This window comes from Thamnophis sirtalis, unplaced genomic scaffold (assembly GCF_051295495.1).
Source record: "Thamnophis sirtalis isolate CommonGarterSnake01/CBP01778 unplaced genomic scaffold, rThaSir2_p1.2 scaffold_9, whole genome shotgun sequence".
Taxonomy (NCBI): Eukaryota; Metazoa; Chordata; class Lepidosauria; order Squamata; family Natricidae; genus Thamnophis; species Thamnophis sirtalis.
In genome coordinates, this window is record NW_028261389.1 from 48,452,746 (window position 1) to 48,475,762 (window position 23,017).

The window sequence follows — 23,017 nt, forward strand, 5'->3', positions numbered from 1 at the left end:
GAGGAAGCTAGCTATCTTGACCCCTTCCAGTCCGGCTTCAGACCTGGTTACAGCACAGAAACCGCTTTGGTCGCATTGACCGATGATCTCTGGAGGGCCAGAGATGGAGGCTATGCGTCCATCCTGGTTCTCCTTGACCTCTCAGCGGCTTTCGATACCATCGACCATGGTATCCTTCTGCGACGACTGCGGGAGGTGGGAGTGGGAGGCACTGTTCTGCGGTGGTTCTCCTCCTACCTCTCGGACAGGTCGCAGTCGGTGTTAGTCGGGGGGCAGAGATCGTCCCTGAGGCCCCTAACATGTGGAGTACCTCAGGGTTCGGTCTTATCCCCCCTACTATTTAACATATACATGAAACCGCTGGGCGAGATCATTCGGAGGCACGGGATAAAATACCATCAATATGCGGACGATACGCAATTGTATCTGTCCGCCCCGTGCCAACTCAATGAAGCGGTGGACGTGATGAACCAGGGTCTGGAGGCCGTTAAGAACTGGATGAGTGCAAACAAACTGGTGCTCAACCCGGATAAGACCGAGTGGCTGTTGTGTTTCCCCCCCAATAATTTGGCTAATACACCAACGCTTAGGCTGGGGGGTCAAATTTTATACCCCTCAGATAGGGTCCGCAACTTAGGAGTCCTCCTGGATCCACAGCTGACTTTTGACCACCAGTTGTCAGCTGTGACCAGGGGGGCATTTGCCCAGGTTCGCCTGGTCCGCCAGTTGCGGCCCTACCTAGATCGGGGGGCTCTCACAACAGTCACTCGAGCCCTTGTGATCTCTAGACTGGAATACTGCAATGGGCTCTACATGGGGTTGCCCCTGAAGTGCATCCGGCGACTACAGCTAGTCCAAAATGCAGCCGCGCGAGTGATAATGGGCGCACCTCGGTTCGCCCACGTTACACCTGTCCTCCGCGAGCTGCACTGGCTGCCTGTTGGTCTCCGGGTGCGCTTCAGGATATTGATGACCATCTTTAAATCACTCCATGGTAGTGGATCTGGGTACTTGAGAGACCGCCTTCTGCCGATTACCTCCCTAAATCGACCAATCAGATCGCACAGACTGGGCCTCCTCCGAATTCCATCTGCCAGTCAATGTCGACTGGCGACCACACGGAGGAGAGCCTTTTCTGTTGCTGCCCCGACCCTATGGAACGAGCTCCCCATGGAGATCCGCACCCTCACCACGATCCAGACCTTCCGCGCAGCCCTCAAGACCTGGCTCTCCCAGCAGGCCTGGGGATAGGCTTCCAATTACCCGCCCGAGTGTTTGATTGCTGAATGAAAGTTGTGTTTTATTATTTTTCTTTTGTTCACAAAGTGTTTTGTTTTGACCTTGCACTTCCCCTCCCCTGTGGTTGTAAGCCGCCCTGAGTCCCCTCAGGGAAAAGGGCGGCATATAAATCCCAATAAACCTAAACCTAAACCTAAACCTAAGTTTTTAACTCAGGACCTACAGAAAATAGTCTCTTGTTGCACCTACTGGGGGCTGGAATGGTGGCAGGCTGGACCCATTGGCATTGGATGATGTCCACAAATAGCTGGGGTGCAGGTACCACCTCGTGTTCAGAGGAAGGTTCCGAGAACAAGCCGGTTTTCTGAGCCAACAGTGCCTTGGGCAATTCAAGTCTGACTAGTTACTGATCTGGCCTTGTGAAGTAAAGATTTAAATAGTGCAGGCTTAAAGAGCCCTGTAAAGGCTGGCTTGTCCGGGTCAGGTCCTCATCATCCAATAGAACCTTCTCTGTGGCTTCCTCCCAGCGTCAGTGAGTCCTCACTGCGCACTGATGGTTTGGGCGAGGAAGGAGCCTGAGTTTGGAAGGGGTTCTCCTGTCTTTGGGTCTGGCTACCCGTGGAAAGCTAGCTCTACCCCCTATAGAATCGCTTCAGATATGTAAACCTGAAGTTCCTGGGTTAGGCCTGGGACCTCGGGTGGGTGAAGGCCTACCTCTGCAGAAGTAGCCATAGTCGAAAGTTCAGCCACCCTTATGCTTACTGGCAGATGCTCTCCTGGTATTTGAAGGCCTTGAAAGGGAGAAAAAGCCTCCTCAAGCAAGCTGCCTAAAAGGCCTGTGACTCGGAAATATTGTCAGGTGGCCAATCCTGCGCCTCTGTCCCCATAGGAATATTGTCAACGGACTCCTCAAAGGAGGCTGTGCGTCCTGTAGTGCCTTCTGCACCTTGGCAAATTGTTTCTCTAATGCCTTAAGGCATCTGATGGCATCTCTATAAGAGGCAGAAGAGGAATTGTGGGACGAAGCTTTGGACTTCCCGGATTTGGAAGGCCCTTTAGAGGTTGACTTGGTCCCGTTTGCTCTTGGTGGAGATTGAGCTAAGGAGGAAGGGCCTGGGCGAGGTTCCTCCAGCTCTGTACTGCGGTCAGACATGCTGATACCAGACCGCCCCTCTTATTACTTCCTTAGTACGATGTCAGGAACTGCACCTCTTCAGTGCGCTGCCAGGAGCTGCAAAGATGGTGACGGACCTCAGCCATGCCAGGATGTGACCGAGTACTCGGACAGGGAGGCCCCAGGGGCTGGGTAGTATCTGCACCCAGGCAGCCTCGTTCAAGGGCACTGGCATAGGCCAGCAATGAGGGCAGCCTGGTAAGGAAGGTGGCTTGGCTGTTCAGGGTGACTTGGCAGTCATCGCATTGTTCTTTGCTTTGGAGACAATGAAAGGCAGCCAACAGGAAAACTCGTAAATCTGGCTTGCCAAGATCAAAAAAAATGGCAGCTGCCTGGATCGCACCAAAGTGGGCGCTGCCCTATTCATGTGTCTGTTTCCTTGCGAGAGGACGGAGGGCAGTGGCGCATCCTGCACTGGCCCTGCAACGTCCTCCTGGCTCTTGCCCCTAGCCGTAAAGTCTTTTAAATTGGTTGTGAAATGTTTTAAATTGGTTCGAGAACTGCCAGCACGAAAGCAAGGAAATGCGCCATGGCAGTCTCCCAAGATGGCAGCCAGCACAAAAACCAATACCGTGGCGTTGGCCAAACAGGGAAAAAATCCTTAGGAGCCGAAACTCACCCCGCAATCAGTTTGGCCAATGGCCGCTCGCCCCGCCAGATACCTGAAACAGTCATTTCTTCAGCAAAATGCTCGGCGGGCACAGAGTGCTTTGACAGCTGCTATGACAGCCATGAAGCAGCTGCAGTAGTCCGCGTGTTGAGCAATTTGACAGCTGAAAGGAAAAATTAACTAAAAATCTTCTCTAGCTGTTTGCTGCTCCAGAATCAAGCAGAGAAATTCAAATTCAGTTTACTCTGCTCAGTAATCGAGGAGAGAATCAAAGTCACATCTAATGGGCTTGACTGAGGATAAAACTAAGGTAGTCAAGCCTGGGAGGCGTGGCCAAAGACTCTAAATTAACTCAGTCACCGGGCAGACAAACTGAAGTTTAACCCATGCTTGGGTTCTCCAAGCAGCACACAGGAGAGTACACATGCCATCATTTATCACATTTTTAATCACATCAAGTGCTGACTTTAGGGACACAAGATTAACACTTCTGTCCCAAGCAGACATGCTACCTAATCATAATAAATACCATACATAAAAAGCTTACCAATGTCATCTTTAGCTTGTCAGTAACATCTGAATTGTATATTTGGACTTTTTCCTTGATTGCTTCCTTGGTGAGGTAATTATGAATTTCTCTCTCCTTCTGAACATCCTAGAACAAAAAGATAGTAAAATATTAATTCTACTACAATTAAAAAGTAAAACTATGAACTTGGGATCTATACAGGGGATCGGGTAGAGCACAACAACATTTTTAAAAAATAAGATTGATTGAAAACTGCATAATAAAATGATAGCATTACATCCTGCAAACATTTATTATGAAATTAGCCTCTCTTTTTTTAATGGCTTTTGACAAAAAAGAAAAGGAAGTTACATATATATGCTGTCTAAAACACACAAAAATGTGACTTTGGATGGGAAAAAATGAATATCTGGGTATGAAGACAAGGCAGAAAAGTTCTACTCATGGTTTCAAAACTTGTTTGGCTCAAATATTCCCAATCAATACATTCTAATATTACAGGAATCCAACTCATAAAAAGAATACATTCAAGACATTTTGCTGATATGTATGCAAAATTAACCCAATAAATATTTTTATCAAATATCTCATCAAAGCTACTTAAGGTCTGAACATGCATTTATGTCTCTCTTAGAATCATTTAAAATTTAGGAATCAATGATATAACTAATAGCATTGAAAATTCAGAACTGTTATAGAACATACTGATTCATTAGCAAGATTCAGGGTATTAAGTGATTGGTACATAGAATTTCTAGGATACCAAACCTCTAGCCATAAGTTAAAATTAGTGAACAAGAGGGAAGTACATTCACAAGGTTAAAAGTAAAGGTAAAGCTTCCCCCGCACATACATGCTAGTTGTTTCCAGCTCTAGGGGGCAGTGCTCATCTCCGTTTCAAAGCCGAAGAGCCAGCGCTGTCCGAAGACATCTCCTTGGTCACGTGGTCAGCATAACTAAACACCAAAGGCGCACGGAGTGCTGTTACCTTCCTACCAAAGTGGTCCCTATTTGTTCTACTTGCATTTTTACATGCTTTCGAACTGCTAGGTTGACAGAAGCTGGAACAAGTAACAAGAGCTCACTCCGTTATGCGGCAATAAGGATTCAAACTGCTGAACTGTCGACCTTCTGATCGACAAGCTCGTGTCTTAGCCATTGAGCCACCACGTTCCTTATCACAAGGCTATAGATATCAATTGATTTAGTAACTGTATCTGGGTTTAGTAAAATAATTTTGAAATCTACTGGCCTTGAAGAGGAATGAACTTAAAATTTTGAAAACCACACAAACATATATAATATTCATATCAAAGCACACATAACCCTTACCAGCAATCACCTTTGTTTTTGGGTAAACTAGTTCTACAATAGACTGTGACTGTTCTTTCTTTTGCAAACTATAATGGAGGTTTCTGCTTCAGAAAACTAAAATGTAAAAGAAAATCAAAAATACAAAATAATTGTGTTTGTGTTTGAATATAAGTGAATGAGAGAAAACTTAATATGTACTTGTGATAGTAAAGCTGAACAAGTTTTATCATGATCTCATTCCAAAACCACTGGTTTTGCCATACCCTATATGGCAGTGCTTTAACTGTTGGCATGTAACTCATTTCTAAATAGAGTTGGTTGTTTAAACTTTGAAGGCTAAATTGCAAGAATGCAACCTACCTAAGAAGATTTACAACATGAGGAACACTAGGTTACCTATCCTGCTCAATAAAATAAGAATACAATTTTTCTGTAGTGCAACTTTTTTATCTGATTCTAACAGATTTTAATATGATCAAAATAGAATAAAATTTAATATCTAAGTTTTGTCACACACCTTTCTGACTGTTGTCCTGTATATTTTGCATTGAAGGTTACAATTTTTTGCTTTGACCAATGGCCAAGGAGCCTGAAAGTCTAGTTTTGTAGCTTTTCTTTTGACAAGAAGGCACATAGGGAAGTTGGAGAAAGCCTTATTTAATCATCTAGCACAGTGGTTCCAAAACTTTTTCAGTCCACCCCCCCCACTTGGTGCTACAAACTGATCCTCAGTGCTCCCCACCCAGTGGTGGAATTCAATTTTTTTTTATTACTGGTTCTGTGGGTGTGGCTTGGTGGGTGTAGCTGGGGGGGTCATGTGACTGGGTGGTTTGCAGGATGGAAGGAAGATAGTAACAGTAAAATTCAAAACTGTAACAATTAATTGCACATTTATTCAAAATCCAATTTAAAAACCTTTTTAGTTAATGTTAATTCAACAAAATTATTGAACATGATCCAGTGGTACCAGGTTTTCAAAGTCTGATAGTCATTTATCAAGAACCATAGTAACTAGTAACTTAGCAAACTCAGTAAACTACTTCACTGTTCAGTAAATTCTTAATGTGATGGATGGGCTTGATGAAGGAATACCAGTTTCCCAATGTCTGGTTTTAAGTCATTTAGCAGGAGTCTTAAATCACCACATTCAGTAATCTGGAGTCGATTTCTTTGCTTGGAGAGAAGTTGGATGACCACACTGAAGCAACGTTCCACCAAATATGATGTTGGAAATGCAACAAGGAGCTTCTTAACCACTATCTATAGTGAAGGATAGCGATCAGAAATTTATTTCTGTAACCAAAACTCTTGGTACGATTTTTTAAACTTTGGCTTCAGCTCAATGTCATTTTGAAGCTCTATGAGTTGTTCCTCCACTACCCCATCTTCCTCAGTATCTGAAAATGGTCTTTGCGCGCTTCTGCCTTCCTCACAGGCATGTTTACTTGGGCTCGGCAAGCTCCCAGGGCTGCGTCTCGGAGCCTGTCACCCCCGCTGGCCTGAGGATATGAGCAGGGCTCCTGGCCCGCAGAGGGGGAGGAAAAATGCCCCACGGGGCTCTCCCAAACCGCGCAAGACAGGGGGCTGTCCTTTTGGGCCGCAGCCTATATAATTTAGAATTTATAATATCCAATTGATCAAATTTCACAATCAAAGTTGAATTTTTTAAAATATTTCCTACCTAAGAGCCAAAAATACAGTGCTTGGACCAAAAGACTGAGAGGAAACTGGGGGCCAATGGGAAAGGAAGAAGGATAAAGAATTTCTCTCAGTCTAATGCAGTGATCCCCAACCCCCGGTCTGCGGACCGGTGCCGGGCTGTGGAGTACCTGGCACCGGGCCGCGCAGCGGCCGGGGGCCATGATCGCTGCAGTGGCCGGGGGCCATGATCGCTGCAGCGGCCGGCCGATTCCTGAAAAAAACCTAAGAGCGCCTGCGCAGCTACGTAGGGCTAGCGTAGACAGCGCTAGTAGCGTAGCCTTGCGTAGGCGCAGTTTGTGCTACACTATCTATGCTAGCCATACTGAACTGCACCTGCGCAAGGCTACGCTACTAGTGCTGGTCATCGACGCGCTCAGCGGGCCATGGTAAAATTATCAAAGGCTGACTGGTCCGCGGCGATAAAAAGGTTGGGGACCACTTGACTCTAATGGACTAATCAGGCTGTGACAAAACGCTCGCGTAACCCCTCCCTCAACTCTACTGGACGAGACTGTAGAATGAAACCTCAATTTAATGGAGCAACTGGGGAAATAGGAGATACCGTTTATCCACTAAATCTGGGGCCACATTATATAAATAGTATAAATTGTGTAGTTTTATGATGTCATTATGAAAAATAAAAATAGAAATTTCATCCATTGTATCAAAAGTCTATTTCATTAAAGTTACCTGTTGAGATTTCATTTCATACATGTTCTTCATTATTTATTCATTATGTATATATAATTTTCACCATATGCAAAAATTTATATTTCTCTATTATTTTAAAACCTGAAAAATTCTAAATCTTTTAAATGTTCCTCTTAAGATAAAGTTAAAATCTTTCAGCAATTACTTTTGTTTCCTTTTCTGTATACCTTTCAAAGTCACTGATCACATCTGAGAGTATTATTTCAAGAATGGCTACAGAGTGGATTTGGATAAAGGCATTGATTCTATCAATTTTTTTACAGATTTCCAACTTTTTGAAAACATCATTTGAGGAGTTCAATAAACATAGGAAAAGATTTTCTGATGAATAACTTCATTTCTAGATCATACTGTGTAATACCTGGATCCATTAATCTTCAGTGTCTGATTCCCTGTAACTTACCTACATTAATCTTCAAGTTTTAAAAAGTTCTCCATAGAATTGGGTTGTTGATATTACTTAAAAATAACACTGCATAAACTTTTAAGTATGTTGTGTACTTCTGAAATTCATCAAGGCATATTGTTTTATCAGTATGATTTAATTGCATTTACTGTGAAGCAACTGATTCAATTAAAATATATCCAAAGCATAGTTTCTCGAAAGTTTTAAAATAGCTGTTAGGAAGTAGCAGATTCAATATATTAATCTCTTGCCTGGCCCAGTAATAATATCTTTCCAGTAAGATATTTTACTCCCATTTTCAAACTGAGGTTAATACAAGGTCACCTTCTAAGGCAATTTTAGATTCAAATTTAACCCCCAACCTATTAATGTTTACATATGTCTACCATGTTTCAAGACTAGGAAAACAAATCCTCTTGTTTATTCCATGTTTATGTCTGAAACATTTATTATAGCTTAGGTCCTGCCACCACTTTAGACAGGTTTCACAAACACAAACTCTCCAAATAAATTATTATTCCAAGATTATGAAAAGATCCTTTCCTTGCCATAAAAATTTTCTTCATTTTCTTCAACAGGTTTTCTATCTATATAAAATATCTGATAAGAATTAACATCAGAATCTCTCTTAAAATATATATTGAACTAGAGATTATTCATTTTAATATCTTTCTTCCCCCCTCCCTCTCTCTCTCACACACACAAGAGGCTTCCTTTGTATGTAAACGGTAAGTGAGCAAATTATTTTACTAACTCCAGAAAAAGGCTATCAGGAAACACAGCAGGCAGAACTTGTTCTTAAGAGTATGTGGAATAATAATTGCTGGGTTTTTTCCCCCAATTCCAGGTTAAAAGGCTTTCATCTTCTTTAAACTCCAATTTCCTTATTTGCATGCTGAGGAAATACATCACAAGGAAATGCTGTTGCTCCACCCTTCCGTCAAGAAAAAAATAGGAATGGTTGCTCGTTACAAACTTCACTATTGTGTCAAAACACACAACCTGTCATGATTTTTGACTGAAAAAAATGCTGTTTCTATAACACAGCTACTTACCAAGTAAGAAACTTTAGAAGATTATTTTTAAGTATTATGTTCAATAATTGAGAATGGTAACAGGCTTCCTAACAGAAGCTTAATAATAAATGTGTACTTTTTTCAGTTTTTTCTACTATTATTGCAATAACAAACATTATTTTGAATTAAACTGAATTGAATAGTTACATATAAACAATTAAAACACAAAAGAAAGTTATGTGTTCCAGCGATAATATTTTCTTACTTTTACAGGATTATAATGCTCAGATTCTTAACATATGGCTTCATTTACTTTCCAGTCCTACAACCCATGGCTAAGGGGAATTTTGTCATTTAATATTCTCATTTTATTTGGAGAAGACAAATGTTCATTTGGCTATATGTTGTTTTACTCTATTTCCATCTTATTGAACAATTGTATTACAAAAATAGTAAATATCTCTGAAATCTAGTTTCAAAAATCATATAATGATTGCAAATCATTCCCAAGCATTGTACATTTTCTCTCCATATACTGTATGTCTTTTTTTCTTTTAAGTTTGCAATTTTTTTTACTATTGTAAGAAATCAGTAGCATGTTAGGAAAAATAGGGTATCAGGAAAGTAATTTCCAGGTTGTTTTTTAAAAAAATTGTTAATCACAATCTGTAATTAGTGAAAAATTATAAAAATAACCAATTATTTATAGTGCAATTTAGAAAGGTGTTATAAAATCACACTTTTTGGTATGCACAGGATTATAGCCTGAATCTATTATTCAAACAACTTCAGAGACACCTGTTTATTAATTTAGTTTGACATGAAGTACATTTATATGAGAATTCTCTGGCTGACATTTCATTATCAGTAATTAGTGAAAAATTGCAAAAATAATCAAGTATTTATGATGCAATTTAGAAATGAAGATAGTATATTTAAATGCACATAAGGTGTTCCTACAAGCACAATGAAAAACTCAAAAGCTTGTTTTTCTTCTGTAGTATGATTTTTATTGTTTCTAATAAAATAATGTAGTTGTTATAAGAACTCACATAATCCATATTTTTCATGAGTTTCTTAAATCCTGAAAATGTGATTGTGTGTACATACAGTCTTATATGAAATATCCCCTCCCTGCAGAATTTGTCAACATCTGCCATTAATCAAAGAATATATAATTTAGTTAATATTAATTCTCCAATAAAATATGACATATTTAAGTTCCTAAATCACAACCAAATCGAACCTGCTTAAAGACTATCTCTACAGTACTGTGTTCATCCTTTCCTTGAATTGCTTACTATTCCAAAAAAAAAAATAACTGCAAGAATAACTAAGCAAATAATTATGCAGGTTTAAGAACTGATACAGACATTTGCTTTTCTACTACTCCCTACTCTTTCTTTCATTTTCTTAAGCCTGCAGATAGTATTAATCTACCTTGCAAGTTTTTGAGCTGATGTATCAGCCAAAAATGGAAGAGATCACAATATAACATTACATTCTAACCAGAATTATCACACAAAAATAAGTACAATTTTAATTTAACAAAAACTTTGTTTATCATACCGTCATTTCTGATCATGATCCACATAATTCTATGATGCTACTTACACAGTTAACACACTACACACTTAATGACAGGAAATAGAATATACATGAACACAGTCATTATTGCCTACTTAAACTAAGATTATTTTTTTCTATCATATCCGAAAAATAACTAGCAATATCATGCTTTCTTAATGAATTACCATACATGTTTCAGCTTTCAAAGTTCTGGATGTGCCCAAACAAGTTATATATGTTTCAACTATGAAACAGAACGTTCTGTATCTCCTCTGGGCCATCCTGTTGTGGCCTAGAGGATTTATGTCTGGAAATTGCCAAAGAACACTCCGTCACTCCCAACTAGATGGTCCAGTGGAAGGATGGAATGTTGCTTTTTTCTCTGATGAGTTTTTCACAGCCCTATGAAATAAGCAAAAAAAAACCAAAAACCCAACTCCAACCATTGTGGTGTTATGTCCACACAGGTAAAGATATACTGGAAGACTGCTACCAACTGATTTATATTTGCTGCTTCCTCTGAAATCAAGCATTAAAATGCCCCTTTCCTCTTAAAAGGGAATATGCAAGCAGACATAATGGTTAACATGAATAAAATACACTAGTCTATGCCAAACCCTGAGTTTACCAGGTACCTTAAAAACATAGAAATAATTTGCTTTTCAATAGAAGGCACTACAACAACAATCCACAAACTGAATTATAATGTCAATTTGAAAGAAATGTTTAGGATAGATTGATAGAATAGCCATAAATGCAGGTCAGTTGCTGAGTTCCCAAAATGCATTCATGTGACTTATAAGGATGCACGACCATCAGAACTTTAAAACCAGGAAGGGTCCATCATAATTTAAATGGTCACTAAGCAACCTGTCAAAAGTCAAACACTATCTGTAGTAATGGAGGAAACAAATAGCATTCACGAGCAGCTGTTAACCTGTCAGCAAAATTATTTCTTTAAATAAAGAAAATATTTATAAGAACAATTTTCAAATTAAAAGTCACAGTTAACCCCTTTCTATGGAACAATGCAACAATCTCTCAGGTTCGTATCCTGAACAAAGAGACCATCCGTATTAATGCCAAGGATAATATAAGATTGATTCTGAATATTTAAACCAACCTGTATACATATAACACTCCCTATAACACTACTCATCTCATCTAAGTTTCACTGGATGGTTTATGAAAACCGTGAAAAAAATGTATTAAAAACAGAGTTAAAAATTTAAGAGTTACAAAGTTTAAAAACAGTTTAAAATGTCAATAGAATCAATCATTTTGTCCTACAACTTCCTATGGCCATTTTAGCTTCTGCAATGAGCTTTAATTTTTTTCCAGGCCAAATGCTTATAGGTCAGAAAGATGATTATAACTTGAACAGTATTCCATTAAAAACAAATTAGAATGAAGGTATTTCAGAACTTAATTAAAAGTGTACAAAACTGAAAACTTCCACTTTTCAGATATTCATTGACATATCTAAATGTTTTGATTAAAATTGACATATTTTAATTAAACTTAATACATAATTATTTTATTCTGAATTTCATGCCAATTCTAAAAGAACATAAAAGAATTACTTAGCCATTTATTATTGAACCAAAAACCAACTACTATCCAGCTGTGATGGGGCTTGGTGCCTGCATGCCCTGGGATAGTAGCTGTAGCAATGCAGATCCTCACCACCTGCCTATTGTGGTGGAAGACCTTTTTACCCAGAGACCCCGGTTGGTAGGAGACCAACAGGACCTCGGACTTTCTCTTTGGTCAGGTTCTGTCTAGGGTGTGCCACTTCCTCTCTAGGGGGTGAGCAGGGTCCGGACAGAAATTGGGCAGACCCAGGTCCTGTAATTTGTGGAAACATGAACCCACCTTAAGTATGAAGGAAGGGTCCAGCTGTCCTGGTGAAAGATGCAGAGGTCGTCCTCCACGGACAGAGCCTGCAGCTGTGATGTCCGCCTGGCAGATTTGATGGCCACTAGGAACACCACCTTAAGGGTTAAAAACTTTAGAGACATTGTTCACAATGGTTCAAATGGAGCCCCCTTAATGCTTCCAGCACTTTATGCAAGACCCAGAAAGGGCACCTGTGTATCATGGGTGGTGTGAGGTTGGACGCCCCCTTCAGAAATTGCCTTGCCAAAGGTTGTTGACTGAGTGCCTGGGCTCTACCGCATAGAAGCACTGAGGAAATGGCCGAGACTTGTCTCCTAAACGTGTTAGGGTCTAACCCCTTGTCCAGGCCTGCCTGAAGAAATCTGAGTACTAAGGGCTCTATCCCCTTGATGGAAAGTCTTTCCTCCTTCAGGATGCTCCGCTCAACCGCCAAGTGGTCAATTGGAGCCATTGGGGTTCCGAGTGTTCCAGTGACCCCTGCCTGAGGGAGATCCTATCCTGAGGAATCCTCCGCGCTCTGTCCCCCAATAGCGACTGAAGGTCTGCCAACCATGGCCTCCTGGGCCAATAGGGGGCAACCAGTACCACCTCCGCCCCCTCCCAAAGAATTTTTGGATGACCCTGGGAATCAGGGGTGAGGGTGAGTAAGCGTAGAGCAGTCCCCAAGGCCAGGGGCCTAGGAGGGCAACCACCCCTTCTGACCCCTGGCTTTGGTACCTGGCGTAAACCTTGGGAGCTGGGTGTTGTGGGGGGTGGCAAATAGCTCGACTTCCAGGTGGCCGAAGTGGTCCATCACCTCTCTGAAGATCGCTGGGTGCAATCTCCACTCCGGGTTGTCCACTTCTGCCCGGCTGAGCCAACTGGTTCTGATGTTGTCCACCCCCACTATATGTTCCGCCCTTAAGGAGAGAACATTCCTTTCGGCCCACTGACCCGGCCTTTTGGCCTCCCGCATGAGGGCCTTTGACTTGGTCCCCCCCTGTCTGTTTAAGTGGGCATTGAATGCAATATTGTCTGGGGGTGGCTGGAATGTGTCTGTCCTTGACAGAGTGGTGAAGTTTTTCTAGGGTCAAGCGAACTGCCCTGCGTTCCAACCAGTTGATATTGTGAGTCAGTTCTGTCTGGCTCCACTGTCCCTGCGCTATCTGGTCTTGTAGGTGGGCGCCCCCCCCCCCCCCGAACAAGCTGGCACCCGTGGCTACCGTCACCCGGTCTGGTGTTCTGAGGAATTCGCCCTTGGTTATCGCCGGGGACGTCCACCAGATCAGTGAGCGTGGTACTTCTGCCGGGAGGGGAACCCTGGCCTGGGAGCAGCTCCCGTGCCTTCACTGGAACGGCAAGGGAACCATTGTAGGTCTCTGATGAGAGACGGGCCCAAGGAATAATGCCAATGGCTGAGACCATGGTGCCTAACCATCTAGACCACGTAGCTAAAGGCACCATGTTTCCCTTGATTACCTGGATGACTAGTCGTCTTAGCGAGCACTGTCTTTCGGGTGACAGGAATACCTTACCTGCCACTGAGTCTATCAGAGCCCCTAGGTGAATGAGCCTAGTGGAAGGGTAGAGTTGGCTTTTAACCAGATTCCCCGAGAACCCGTGCTCCCTCAGGAATGGCAAGGTGATATCTAGATCCCCTAATACCCCTTCAAAGAAGGCTGACTGTATGAGCATGTCATCTAGGTGGCCTAGAATCCTAACTGGAATCTGCCTCTGGCTCGCTGCTAAAGCAGCCATTACCTTGGTGAATTCTCGCAGGGAGGAATACCGGCCAAAGGGCAAGGCCTGGTTGTGGAAGTGCTGCCCCAGGTAGCAGAACCTGAGAAACCTCCTGTGATCCCTAATGATAGGAATGTGTAAATAGGCCTCTGTGAGGTCTATAAAAGTGAGGAAGTCTCCCTGTCTGATTCCCTCCAAGATGGAGTGGAGGGAACACATTTTGAACCTCCTGTAACGATTGAAGCGGTCCCGCCGCTTCAGATCCAGAATTGCCGCTGGCGTCCTTGCAGCAGGGCGTGCCTGCCAGAGGCTTCTGCCCTCCGTCTCCTGCTCGCCCGGCAAATCCCTTTCTGAGTGTTGCTTGTCTCACTCAGAAGCCTGGGCGGCGGGCCGCCCCCTGGGGGGCTTTTGGCCGATCCTTACAGTCCAGGGAGTTGCCAACTCGCCTCGGATGCTGTAGGAGGGAGACACTGGAATTTTCCTTCCTTCCCTTTCTTGAATATCTTCGACCTGTCGGAGATCCAGGATGGTCAACCGTCCATTTGAGTGGACTGAGTCTAAAAACTGGGTGGAGCCTGGTGGACCAGAGGCTTATACCAAGAGTTCTGATGACTCAGTGCAACGAGAGGATAAAGTCAACCCATCCTGGATACTCCTCCCCCTCACTATGGAGGAACATGTGGTTCAGCTATATAATTTTGCCAGAATTTTGTGCATTAATAATAGTTCCATAAACTTTTTGTTCTTAAATCATTTAAGACTTAAATGTTGATGCTCCTTAATGCTATGCCTTGTCTGTCTCTGATATATCTCTGTGATACGCCTCCATATCTGACATCTGCTTTTCCCAAACTACTATTTATGGTACCCAAAACTCTTGTCCTGAGTAGACACAGAGCAAGTTCTTATGTCATTGTAAGCCACAATGTGGCTAATCTGGAAAAAAAGATGCTATTACACATTTTCAGATCATGCAAGTGCATAATTCATTCCAGATCAGTCCAGTTCAGACTAACACAGGGACCTCCAAATATTTTGGTTGGTAGACAATTTTGGAATGTTGACCTAACAGCTATTATAAATACATACAAATGCATGCAAAAATCTTCTTTGAGGATAAAACATTACAGAGAATTCAATAATGGTCTGTTTATTCTTGAGCTACAGATGATGCTCTTCCGGTATTAAAGCAGTTTTAGATGTTTAGAACATGATATACCAAATAAAGCAGGACCATTCTGGGGCATATTACCTTAGGATATCTATAACTATTTCCAGTTCATAAGATTTACTTCCAGAAAATCGGTGAACTATCTTTGGAATCATATGATCTAGACCAGGGTCCCCAACCCCTGGTCCACGGATGAGCACTAGACTCTAGCATGCCAGAAATCAGGGCGCTCAAACAAGCGAAGCTGAGTCCGTGGGATGCTGGCAGCATGCGAAACCACTTTCCTCCAGTCCACAGAAAAACCTCTCTCAACAGAACTAGTCCCTGGTGTGCAAAAGATTGAGAGCCGTTGATCTAAGTAAGTTCAGATAGTCCACAAGCATGAATTGGGTTAGAGTTCTTCAGAATCTTTAATTCACATTAGTGTGTTTTACACAAACCTACCAGAAACTAAGCAGAATTCTGAGCTGCCCCAACTTACATTTTAAAAATCTAAAATTAATTACATAAATATGTAACTTAACAATTACCAAAGTAAGGGTCAAGTGACACATTACTGTCTACAAGCATCAGGTTGTGAATTCAAGTTTATCCAAACCAGCATACTGTAATAGTATATGCCAGTGTTGGCAAACCTTTTCGGCATCAATGCTGAAACAAGAGCACGCACAGGGAAGATGATCTTCCCGTTTCCGGTGCACACATGTGCACCAGCCACCTGCTCTTCTGATTTCCGGCACTCCCGCGCCTGTGAAGACCAGCAGGCTGGTGTGCCAAAACCCAAAAGAGCAACGGGCGACGGCTCTGTTGTGCCACTTCCGGCACCTGTGCCATAGGTTCACCATCACGGGTATATGGAAATAACCTTGGGAGACAGGAAAAAGAGTTTCAGCCAGGGGAATGGACACTTAGCCTGCATAAAGAATGTGGACCAGGCAAACGTCAGAAGGCACCTTCCATCGTTTCTTAGGCTATAAAGGCAATACGAACATATGTACTTGCAGACTTGCAAAATTCTGTTAACGCAGCCAATACAACAAAGTACAATGGATTTGTGCAGACAAATCAAAGTCAATTAAACCTGCGAATAATCCCACAAGACATTCAAATTCTGCAGGATTCTCCCTTGCTAAATGAACTTATTTCATGCCTAACACTTTCTTACAGCACATAGAATAGAATGAACTAGAAGGGATCTTGGAGGTCTTCTAGTTCAGCCCCCTGCTCAAGCAGGAGAACCTACACCATTTTAGATAAATTACACTCTAGACCAGCGATGGCGAACCTTTTTTGGCTCACGTGCCATAAGAGGGGGAGCACAGGGAGGTCGTGCGTGGACGTGCTGCACCCATAATGCAACACGCAACCCTCCCAGTGCACATGCGTGCATGAGAGGCGTGACTCCCCCCCCCCATTTTTTGCATGCTTTTTTCGCCCTCCCCCTGCTCCAGAGGCTTTATAGGAGCCTGGGAAGGGTGAAAACAGCCTCCCCCGCCCTCCAGAGACCCTCCAGAGGCTTCAGGGACCTTCAGGAGGCTTCCCTGAAGCCTCCGGATGGCATAAAACAACACTACGAGCAAACAAGAAGTCACTTCCGGTTTGCTCGTAGGGTCGGTTTAAGCCCTCCGGAGGTTTCGGGTACCCATTTCAGTTTGCTCGTAGGGTCAGTTTAAGCTCTCTGGAGGCTTCAGGGAACCCTCCTGAAGGTCCCTGAAGCCTCTGAGGGGCTTAAACCGACCCTAAGAGCAAATCGGAAGTCCGTTCCTGAACTTCCGGTTTGCCCATAGGGCTGTTTTTTTGTGCTCTGGAGGCTTCAGGGAAGCTTCTGAAGCCTCTGGAGGGCCTCCGGGGGTGAGAGAGGCTCTTTTTGTCCTCCCCAGGCTCCTATAAAGGCTCTGGAGCCTGGGGAGGGCGACAAATGGCTTTAAAAAAGGCTGAACTCAGCTGACAGGGCAAGGCCTCGCATGCCCTGACAAATGGCTCCACGTGCCACCTGTGGCCCACGCGCCATAGGTTCACCATTCTGGCTCTAGACTCTTCTTAAAAACATCCAGTGATGGAGCACCCACAATTTCTGCAAGCAAGCTGTTCCACTGGTTAATTGCCCTCACTGTTAGGAAGTTTATCCTTAATTCCAGGTTGCTTCTCTTTTTGATTAGTTTCCAACTATTGTTTCTTGTCCTGCCCTCTGGTGTTTTGGAGAATAATTTGACGCCCTCTTTTTTGTGCCTGCCTCTCGTTCTGTCTCTCCGGGCAGCTGGAGATGTTTCCAGCAAACTCTTGCCAGTCCCAGCCCTGCCCACAGCGCCAGGCAACCTTGCAGATGAGAGCCCCTCTTTTCTGCAGCTCACCTTGTGGGTCTGGAGCAGGGGGCGACCACAGTCAGGCACTGTCAGGCCTAGAGCTTGGGTCTTGCTCACATTGCTGCTACAATAAGGCAGAAAACTATGTGGCAAGTCGGAATCAGCTCCTCCCCTTTCTCTGGCTGCTGAGCCTGTTGTTGCTGGCCTCACGGAGCCTCATCGCCCTCCTGGCCGCACTACTCTCAGCAGCCCCGCTGGGCTGATCCTGCCTGACATGGGGCAATTTGGCCAGGGCCCCCTTCGCCAGTTATCACACTATCCTGTGCAAGCTCTGTGGAAGCCCTGCAGGGGGACAGAGGAGGGAGGGAGAGATCACCTTTCCTCCTTTGTACCCCAAAACCCTGTCTTCCCTGCCCAAACCCCCTACTTTCTGAAAGAGTTTTCCTCACCATGCCCGTTTCCTCTCTCTCTCCCTCTCCAGCATCTCAAGCTTAATCAAACTGTGATGGAGGGTTGGGTTGGGTTTCCTGTGAGCACAGTGCTAAAAATTAACATTTCTGAAATTACCTGTGGAGGTCTCTTTCAGAAAGTAATCTGCAGTTGGGGGGGGAGAGCACGTTGCTTGGCCTCCTGCTGCCTTTGCAGCCACAATTAGCGGCAAAAAGCCACAAGACTTGCTGGAGGCAGCAGCCTGAGTGGCACCCATGAAGCAGCTGTTTCGTGGATGGTAGGATGGCCCTTGGGGAAGCTGGCGTTGAAATGTGAGGAACTACTCGCTCCAACCCCGCCGCCTCATACTGATACATGGGGAGGGGGGAATAAGACTTCCTCGAAAATAAGGCCAGAGCTTATTTTGGAGGTCAAAAGAAAATAAGTCCGGGTCTTATTTTTGGGAAAACGCGGTAGCTATAACTTTATTTGGTTCTAGTTGTTCGCAGATCTGTTTTTTTTTTCAATTATCTTTTCCAGGATCTTCAAGTTGGGTTGTTTAGAATATATATAATACAAGTTGTTTACTTTTCTTTCTTTTAATTCATAACTTACACTGTTCCTTCCTGCCTTCCCTCCCCTCCCTATCCCTCCCCTTCCTTTTTCTTTCTACCGGTATCACCTTCAGGTCACTTTTCACTCCTGGAGAGAATCCCTGCAGTTTTCTTGGAAAGATTTTGGAAGTGGTTTGCCATTGCCTGCTTCCTAGAGCTAAATTTGTGCACAAGAATGGAACAGAACTTATAATCTCAACGTTTCTAACTGATGCCTTTAACCATTATGCCAAACGAGCTCTTTTGCAACTGATGTAGCTTGATCATTTATTATAGGTTAATTTAAGTTTAATATTCTTAAAAGATAAGTTGGTAAAACACAAAAACAATACATTGTTTTCTTTAGAAAATAGAAACCTCTTGAAACAATCAAAGTTCATCACAATTCACAAGATACCTCTAGAGACCACCCATCAGGATATGACACATTTTTCTTTCCATAGTTCACAAGTGCAACAAATATGTGGTGGTTATGCTACATCAACTGGAAACTATACATGTAATCCTTGACTTAAGACCACAATTGAGCTCAAAATTTCTGTTGCTAAATAAGACATTTGTTAAATGAGTTTTATCCAATTTCTTGTCACAGTTGTTAAATGAATCACAACAGTTGTTGAGTTAGTCCAATGTTTGCTAAGTGAATCTTGCTTCCCCATTGATTTTGCTTGTCAAGGTTGCAAAAGGCCACATGGCCTTGGGACACTGCAATTGTCATAAATAGGAATCAATTGCCAAGCATCTGAATGTAAATCACATGACCATGGGGCTGCTGCAATGGTCCTAAGTGTGGAAAAAACGGTCCTAAGTAACTTTTTTCAATGTCGTTGTAATTTTGAATGGTCACTTAACATACCACCTACATTGAATCTTCGAGATGTATTACTCTTGATAGATTGGTTTTTTATGAATGTATCCAATAACCTTTGAAAGTCATTCATTAAAATTATATATATACTGGATGGACTCTTGTGACGAGCCTAATGACAGAGAGTGGAAGTGTGACCTTCCTCCCACACTTGGGCATACCAGGGGTTGTGACTTTAAGTATATACCTCCCACCCTGGCTGGCTGATAAAAGGAGTCGTTCTCTGTAGCTCAAATGGTTAACTCCCTGCCTGGGAGGCAATAGAGCACAGGTTCGAATCCCAGTAAGGATATGGCTAGCTGATGAGAGCTAAATAGCTTGAAATAGATCTATACTAGTCTTCCTTTATTTATTTATCAGCACAAATAAAAACACAAATATAACAAAGGCAACAGTAAAAATATTGGGTTTCTGTCTGGATGGACTCTTGTGACGAGCCTAATGACAGAGAGTGGAAGTGTGACCTTCCTCCCACACTTGGGCATACCAGGGGTTGTGACTTTAAGTATATACCTCCCACCCTGGCTGGCTGATAAAAGGAGTCGTTCTCTGTAGCTCAAATGGTTAACTCCCTGCCTGGGAGGCAATAGAGCACAGGTTCGAATCCCAGTAAGGATATGGCTAGCTGATGAGAGCTAAATAGCTTGAAATAGATCTATACTAGTCTTCCTTTATTTATTTATCAGCACAAATAAAAACACACACATATATATATATATATATATATATATATATATATATATATATATATATATATATATATATATATATATATATATATATATATATATATATATATATATATATATATATATATATATATATATATATATATATATATATATATATATATATATATATATATATATATATATATATATATATATATGAGCTTGTACTACATCCAAAAATTACCATATTTTTCGGAGTATAAACACACCCGTTTCTCCCCTAAAAGAGGGTGAAAATTTGGGTGCTTCTTATACACTGAATGTAGCCCCGCCCACCCACAGGGCCCCACCCTTTGGCCTCTGCCTCCCAGCAATTTACCTCCTTGCAGCAAAGGCTGCAGCTATCCCTACAGCCTGAAACAGCTGATCATGAGGAAGCCCCCTTAAACTGATGAGTAGAAGAGTAGCTGGATGACTTTCAGCGAGTAAAACTCTTTCAGCCCTAAGATACAGACAATAGCAAGCCTCTTCCAAAAATCTTACCAAGAAAACTGCCAGGCACCAACACTGATTTCAAGGGATACATGCCACTCACACGCACGTACAAATTTAATATTGAAAACTTTAATGAAAATTACAATACTTATAAAAACTGTGTTTTGTCATTATTTTTATTATAACTTTAATAAAAAGAAAACCTGTATTATCGTGTCTTAGGATAATGAATTCTACTGGTTAATTATCGGCTGTACTTTTTTGTGTGTTTTAAATCTGCTTCATATCAGCATCACTGGATAATTTCTGTTCTGAAACAGGAAAACATCTCCACGTCCACTTTTTCCATATTATAACAGCATTGTTTCCACTTCAATAGAGATCCTTTCCCAGGCCTTTTTAAGTCGCAAATGTTCTACTTTGAAAAGTAAATCAGAGCCTTCACTCTAATAATTTTAGTTGCCTCTTACGCACTTTCCCTACTCTATGACATCTTATTCCAAAACATGGTAGCCACAATTGTATACACAATATTCCAAATAGCAGAGATTTGCATAAACGGCACAACCATGTTTTTTCGATTCCTTTCTTAAAACGACGATACGGAACTCATATCGAAAAGAAATACATGGCGGACACGTAAACATAAGCGACTCAAGTTACTTCTGTTACACGCCTTTATACACTTGTATTTACCATGTCTGCATAGCAACCCAGGGATTCTGGGGGGCATACACTACCCACTTAAAGAAACCCCGCTGAAACTACCGTACACGAGGGTCACGGCTACAAGACCAGGAGGTTCCATAGGACCCCCTTTTGACACCCCTCGGGGAGAAGGCTTATCCAGGGCTCGTTCCGAGAAGCCTCACAAGGAAGTGGATCCGCTGAGATCTATTTTTGGCACGCCTGGAGAGCCAGATCAATCTCGATTTTTGAGCCGTTTCAAGGGCTGAGCTCCAGAGGGAGCGAGACTGCAGCTATTGAGCAAAAGCAAAAAAAAACCCATTACGTTCCCCCCGAGACTCCCGTGGAATTCACAGGGGAACTTGTAGAATTTATAAAGGGAGGAAGGGAACCGTGCGAGGATCCCAGAGGGAGCTCCGGAGAAGCGCTAGCCCCGGAGCTGGAAAGAGCACGTGGGGCTGCCGAAGAAGGCGCGGCCTGCAATGGGTCAGACCAGGGAAGGGCGCTCGGTCTGGACCTCGGCCCGGAGATTCCCGCCCCGCTGGCACTCCGGAAGCTCCCTCGAGGGAGCCCGACGGTCGCTTACTTGCAGGCTGGGCTTGGCTTGGCCGAAGGGCTTCCTGAAGAAAGAGGTGCGAGCCGTGAAGAAAAACTCCTCGGACTCCGATTCTTCCCAGCTGCTGTAGCCGCTACTCATGCTGCTCGTCCAAGTCATGGGCGCCCCCCCGTCGCCGTCTCTGCAGGGCCCCCAAGGCGTCCCCGCCGCCACATGGGGATCCGCCGGTGCGAGGCTCGGAGGCGGCGGTTCCTCCCGCGACGCCCTGCGGCCACTTCGCCCTCCAGCCTACGAGTGCGAGTGGGCCCGCCCTGTCGGAGGCGGCACCGTTTAGCCCTCCCCGAGCGGGCGAGGGGAGGCGGTCCCGGAGCTGCTCTCGGCCACCTGTGTGCGCGGCTGGCGCGCCTCCTCGCTCGCTTCCTCTTCCCCTGTTGAACTGGACCGACGGGCGGTCTTCCCCTGCCCCCCCCCCCAGCAGGTGACCTAAGCGGGATTTCGTTTCCATGCAGCTATTTCATGCCCCTTGAAAACCACTTTAGCTTAAGGCTACTTAGCGGAGTTTGTCAGAGACTTACTGGAAGCCTCATTTGGGGTGATACGTTTGAATGCAATGCAAAACCCTTGAGGCAGATGACGGATGCATTCTCCAGTTTTATTTCCTAATGTCAGATCATCCCAGCTCCTTGAGAAAAGGAGATAACATTATTAGGTAATACAACTCAGCTTTTGACTTTAAAAAGAACTCATTTTTTTATAAGATTTTATAAATATTCTTGTCTCTGCAAAGATCTGCAAACAGAAACCCCAACCACGAATTTCAACTCAAAGTACTACTAAATAGTTGAACTTACCGAAAAGCAACCTAATTATCCATTCAAGATATTTATTCTGAAACACACCTCAGCCAGCTATTTACATTCTATTTCCCGTAGCCTTCAGTAAATAAAGTCTAATGTATGAAATCCAGTTTTTTTTTTAAGACTTACATTTTTATATAATACTAAGGAATTGTATTCCAAGCAGCTTAAGGGGTTTTAATAGATTTAGACTTTAATTTCAGATAGAACAAAACTCAAGGAAGAAGTATGTTCTCCATAATCAATGTGCAAAAGCTTTAGATATTTAATTACTCTGAGCCAGAGGAATAAAATCAGTATGTGAACACTGGTATCTGGTTTGTAATAACTAAGAGCATACTGAGATGTCTGGAAACATTTACCTTATTTTATTATAGGATTTCCACTTGTATACATAGTAGTACTAAAGTACTATTTGATCAGCAGGGGAGGAGAGATCCTATGGAAACAATCTGTTGTGGTAACTTACTATCAAATAT

At 43.0% G+C, this 23,017-nt stretch overlaps 1 protein-coding gene across 1 annotated transcript in view; it reads right to left on the bottom strand.

Annotated features, from left to right (window-relative positions):
- RASSF3 (Ras association domain family member 3) overlaps positions 1–21,987 on the bottom strand; it is a 45,610-nt gene extending 23,623 nt beyond the window's left edge. The window contains exons 1-2 of the mRNA XM_087723493.1: positions 21,712–21,987; positions 3,571–3,678 (exon numbers count right to left, since the gene is read on the bottom strand). Of these exons, the coding sequence (XP_087579619.1) occupies positions 3,571–3,678; positions 21,712–21,840 (237 nt within the window). The 5' untranslated portion in view covers positions 21,841–21,987. The remainder of the gene's footprint in view (positions 1–3,570; positions 3,679–21,711) is intronic.
- Positions 21,988–23,017: the final 1,030 nt, after the last annotated feature.